This window comes from Opisthorchis viverrini (assembly GCF_000715545.1).
Source record: "Opisthorchis viverrini unplaced genomic scaffold opera_v5_192, whole genome shotgun sequence".
Classification (NCBI taxonomy): Eukaryota; Metazoa; Platyhelminthes; class Trematoda; order Opisthorchiida; family Opisthorchiidae; genus Opisthorchis; species Opisthorchis viverrini.
Genome location: NW_008751852.1, coordinates 1,021,522 through 1,027,394, shown reverse-complemented (window position 1 = coordinate 1,027,394; position 5,873 = coordinate 1,021,522). Strand labels below are relative to the sequence as shown.

General features: G+C 44.2%; 1 protein-coding gene across 1 annotated transcript; it reads left to right on the top strand.

Moving 5' to 3' along the window:
• Positions 1-5,003: 5,003 nt before the first annotated feature.
• On the top strand, positions 5,004-5,294 carry T265_07984 (hypothetical protein; the record flags this gene model as incomplete). Its single annotated transcript, XM_009173661.1, has 1 exon — positions 5,004-5,294. The coding sequence occupies one exon, from the start codon at positions 5,004-5,006 to the stop codon at positions 5,292-5,294; it is 291 nt and encodes a 96-aa protein (XP_009171925.1).
• Positions 5,295-5,873: the final 579 nt, after the last annotated feature.

Below are 5,873 nucleotides of genomic sequence, written 5' to 3'. Positions count from 1 at the left end.
GCGATGAGCTCATTTGATTCGGTTGATGCTTTTCCCACGTAATTCGTTCTATCACTCGAACACGCCCATGCGGTCACTTGTATTGGCAAGTGAGCGCACATTATGTCCGACTCGTCCCCTTCACCTTTTCGCTCACCGCTACGTTTTTCGGGGTCTGATTGTTTTGTGAACGGACTTGTCGTGTAAAGGATGCGGTCCTCGGATCGGTTAGGTTTTATCTGGACGTTTGGTGGCGTTAGCTTTGTATCGACCTTTAGTTTTCTTTCTTGTGTGAACGTAATAATGTGACGGGAGTGTAGACCTGACCGAAACTTACTTTTACGCGCTATTTGGCGAGAGGAAACTTCATGCGGAGTGAAACTTTCCGGAGAACCTAAATGGTAATTTTTCCGAATATTCGTCCAAAGTGAAGATTCTGTTCTGTTTGTTCCTACGCTCCACATATGATTCATAACCGATAAGTTTACCAGAAGGAAACTCAGCAAATTGAGCCTGCAGGACTTAGCCATGTCATTTGTGCACACCGAGGAATGAACTGGCGCCCAAAACCGACTACTGCAAATCTTGTTTTGACAATTTGTCTCTCGGGTTTATGTTAGCTATGAAAGGAGCAAAGCCTTCGCCGAGGAGTTGCTTATTGGAAAACACCAACTGAACAGTTACAGACTATCGGACAGGGAAGCAAAACTCTCATATGCATCTTGTTTACAAAAACCCAATATCCATATTCTTCTTGAACGCGTCTTCCTGAACTTTCCTAAATATGCATTGACTGTTACTCAAACGCAAGTGAGTGCTACAAAGTGACTCCGCAAATTCCGTAATAGATCTCACTTTTCAAGAGATGTGTATCGGATTTACGAGAAAACATACTACTCGCGTGCCCCATCAGTAGTACCCACCGTCATACCGATAGCTCGAGAATGACTGAATCAACACCGGTAGCGGAGAAATTGATAACCAGCTTTTGATATTGAGCTTACGTCCAGTGCATGTCTAAAATAGTCAAAAGACCGTAATAGTCATCATTCTGCTTGTCGGCTTATCCAGTAGTTGCTTCCCGATCTTTCGGTTGGTTTCTCAACGGAAAGCGTTAGGGCGTTTGTACTACTGTTGCCCTAAATCACGGAAACGCGGTTTTGACGCAGACCGAGTCGCATTTGCGCGAGCGTCTACAGTGCTTGAGAATCTCATAGGTCAGGCGCTTCCCATTTCACTCACATTTCATGAGAGCTCAGTATGTTAGAGTATCGCGAAAGCAGTGCAGGCTAGACGTACGGAACCAAATTTGTGTGTCCAAGTGACGTTGAATAGAGTGATTGGTTTACTGTTGACATAACAGCCGGCTAATTCTTATGTTGTTCATATTACGCATAACCATACTGCCTGAAAGTGACCGTTCATACACCGATTTTTGAGTTGTGTGACTACATGCTTCCGATGAGTACTATCAGAGTGCTGTCATCTCGTACTATACACCTCCCTTCGATTTTAGCGAACCAAATAAGTGACTTAATCTCTTAAGGGGACTCGTTTCTTCAACCAGAATCTTGGGAAACGGAGTGTACTCATGAAGATGTGAGGTTTTCCCAAATACGACTGCTAGGCGGGGTCTCCGGAATTCATTTCTGGTAATGAAGTAATGTAACACCGTAGACAACACGCATTCCTAAAGTTTCTTTAGAATGGTGAGTGTGAAAGCTAGTCGGGTCATCTCTGGGTGTAAGCGTGCGTTTACATTCCTTGTCTATTTCTCCTGTGCTTCACAGAGTTAGGGTCCCTTATGGAGGCAACTAATCCAGAGGTCAAATGGGTGGCTTAGAAGGACGGCCTTTAGCGGTAGTTAGGACGGAACTGGACGTAACCGGGCATTCGGACCGTACTAAAGGTCATTTCTTGGGAGGTATCGTCAAAATAGAGAATCGGATACACGCGAACCGTTTCGAAATTCTAAGCTGGTTTGTATTCTACAAACTGTTCTCATGTGGATTGCATGGAGGTTTAAGCGCTCTGTTTCCGTAGAGTTAGTTACTTATTTTCTAGCTGAACATTTCCCGAAATGGAGTTCTTCACCTGATGAGATGAATTGCATTCAAAAGGGGCCGAACTAGCCTTATTCTAATTTTCCAAAGCAATAATTTGCGGTCAAATAATGAATATGTAAAAGCCAAAGAATGGCGTGGCCCATTTGTTAGTTTCGAAATTCACGTGATGTGGTAAAGGTCACATCAGATCACCTCACTGTCAAGCGACATATTTCATGAATTTATTTGTATTGGGTTGGAATTATGATCAACAGAAATCCGAAACTTTATTCCATATTGCACGTGCTGGTTTGTTCAAACTGGTATCGGCCAACACTGAGCTATCGGAAGCATCATTAACTAGGCACATTTCGAGCGATAGTTGGGCCGATTAGCTATTCCACAATATACCGTGTTTGTCTCAGGAACAACCTCGAATCGCAAGTTTTAAGTAATTTCTCAATGGTCAAAGCACACATATCACTCTATTCGACTAACATGGAATATACAAAACAATTTTGTCTGAAAACTGTTCCTGTGTAGTACAAACACACCAGTTATTAAACAGCATATACGTAAACCTTTCTAGTATTCCGTAATCGATGACTGTGCACGGTCTCCCGTTCCCCAACTCGTTATCTAAACTCCCTCACTTGTTAGGATGGCATCAGTCGAGATGATACGAGGCGGTGTGCAGTTATCAGCGAAATCGCCTGGGTCTGAAAGTACAAAATCCAAGTAGGGTTAGATCCAACTAACCACCCCATCCCCATCCCCAAACCAATTGTCCCAGCACCCTTGGACGAACACAGGTGAACGAAATCTGTGAACGACCTCAAGAGGAATTTTCCACTAAGGTGTCCCAGACTGAAGAAGCGAGGACGAAAAAAATCCGGGTTCATCATAAAGACGAAACCCACCTAACCAATCTATCGTAAATCTTACTCATCCCCACTACTCAACAAACAGGAACATCAGACTGAACACCCAGCACGGATCACGTCACTAGTTATAAGGAATCTCACGGATTGGTTCTCTGACTGCCTTAAAACCCAATCAGCCTACTTACTTATTCACTTGACCTGACAAAGCATTTGTATCAAAAGCGAAACGTTGCGCAGCAATAAATCCGCCGATTGTTTACCAAACCTCTCTGAAACAAAGGCGTCTGAGAGTTGGAAATGCAAAATACGAAGGCACCGTCCGTTTCTACAACGCAACGATGTGTCGACCTAGTCCATTTATTCATTATATTGCAATACTCCGGCTGACGTGAAATAGTCAACATCCCGCAGTTCGCCTTCTCGTTTCCCTAGTCAATCGAAACAAATGGTATCCGTATTCTACATGGATTACTCATTCATTGCATCCAATGGACGACAAAGATTTGTCCTCATGTCAACGATTCATAGTACGGTCCGTCTACTTGCAGGAAAGTCACCGTGATGTTACAGACTGCTTCACTGAATGGATACCTTCACGTCTCAAACCAAACGAACGAGACTCCATGAAAGTCCGAAGGAGAGCTGTTGACTTGGGCACGCTGATTGAGGTAACAGGGCCTAGAGCATCCACCCCTGTGGAAAGTGGAACCCGTACTGATGCTAGTTTTGGTGTTCTCTCAACACGCTATATTACAACACGATCACCCACTGCAACTTAAAAGATGGGAAGTGTCCAGAGCAGTCATGCATGCAACAAAATCCGACTTCCCAATCAGTGGAAGGATTCGGAGACAAATCCGACACTGAATTGGAAAATCGCGCCACTCCCACAGTCGGAAAGTAAGCGACGTGATCGCGTCAGAATCGATTACTATGTGGGTGGGGACTTTGCACAAATTTAAACTGGTTTGTTGATCGCCTGTCTGACTGGTCGCGGCCATTTTCATAGCCACAGTATGAGCAGGTGTTGCTTCGTCATTTGAGAAGAGTGGTGTCAGAGGTTCCAGGGATTGCAACGACGTAACTCCGGACCCCTATAGCTGTTCTGTACAAGTGATCCCGGTACGTCGAATAATGATATTGTTCAAGATGTCATCGACGCCAACAACGTGTCGACGTGAAATGTGAAGTTAACTCAGCTGGTTAGAGTGAGTTCATTCAAACATTATGACGGAAGAGGGGGCTAAGAGGATATCATACAAACAACATAAACGAGAGTTCAAGGAGCGTCTCGCGTCAAAACAAGTAGATATGCAACTAAGAGTATCTGTCGCGACAAAGTTATATTAAATGAAAGTCCCCGACGTCACCAGATTTGTGTCAAGTACCAATTTGCCAAACATTATCTGTGGTGTATACAGTCATAAAACTCCGCGCTTCCAGGGTATTATTACTCATTCTCGTCCGCGGTCCTTTATCAATTACGAACCGATAAATTCAGCAGTAATTGAAGAATTCATTGGTTTCAGTGCGTCATAATCGCTCAGCATTCTGTTGGTTCTGTCGAGTTCAATCTAGTGGGACAACACAGTTATATTCCAATGACTAATGTTCATCACGATGATAAATTTCCAAAACTATAGCATTATCCATCAGATTCTAAAGGTGAATGGCACTGAGAATCAGCTTTAACTTGTTTGTTCCTTTAGAGTCGTTACCAGTTTCCTCTTCAGCGTGATAGAACAAGTCCCGTGGGACATTCAACAACCGAATCAACCGACCTCATATTCTTCATCGAAAGAAGGGTAACTCGATTTGTTGAGTTCCACTTCGTATGGGGACCTAATGTTTACCAGCTTACGACGCGCTTTCCGTCCCNAAACAAAGGCGTCTGAGAGTTGGAAATGCAAAATACGAAGGCACCGTCCGTTTCTACAACGCAACGATGTGTCGACCTAGTCCATTTATTCATTATATTGCAATACTCCGGCTGACGTGAAATAGTCAACATCCCGCAGTTCGCCTTCTCGTTTCCCTAGTCAATCGAAACAAATGGTATCCGTATTCTACATGGATTACTCATTCATTGCATCCAATGGACGACAAAGATTTGTCCTCATGTCAACGATTCATAGTACGGTCCGTCTACTTGCAGGAAAGTCACCGTGATGTTACAGACTGCTTCACTGAATGGACGCTATCACGTCTCAAACCAAACAAACGAGACTCCATGAAAGTCCGAAGGAGAGCTGTTGACTTGGGCACGCTGATTGAGGTAACAGGGCCTAGAGCATCCACCCCTGTGGAAAGTGGAACCCGTACTGATGCTAGTTTTGGTGTTCTCTCACCACGCTATATTACAACACGATCACCCACTGCAACTTAAAAGATGAAAAGTGCCCAGAGCAGTCATGCATGCAACAAAATCCGACTTCCCAATCAGTGGAAGGATTCGGAGACAAATCCGACACTGAATTGGAAAATCGCGCCACTCCCACAGTCGGAAAGTAAGCGACGTGATCGCGTCAGAATCGATTACTATGTGGGTGGGGACTTTGCACAAATTTAAACTGGTTTGTTGATCGCCTGTCTGACTGGTCGCGGCCATTTTCATAGCCACAGTATGAGCAGGTGTTGCTTCGTCATTTGAGAAGAGTGGTGTCAGAGGTTCCCGGGATTGCAACGACGTAACTCCGGACCCCTATAGCTGTTCTGTACAAGTGATCCCGGTACGTCGAATAATGATATTGTTCAAGATGTCATCGACGCCAACAACGTGTCGACGTGAAATGTGAAGTTAACTCAGCTGGTTAGAGTGAGTTCATTCAAACATTTCGACGGAAGAGGGGGCTAAGAGGATATCATACAAACAACATAAACGAGAGTTCAAGGAGCGTCTCGCGTCAAAACAAGTAGATATGCAACTAAGAGTATCTGTCGCGACAAAGTTATATTAAATGAAAAG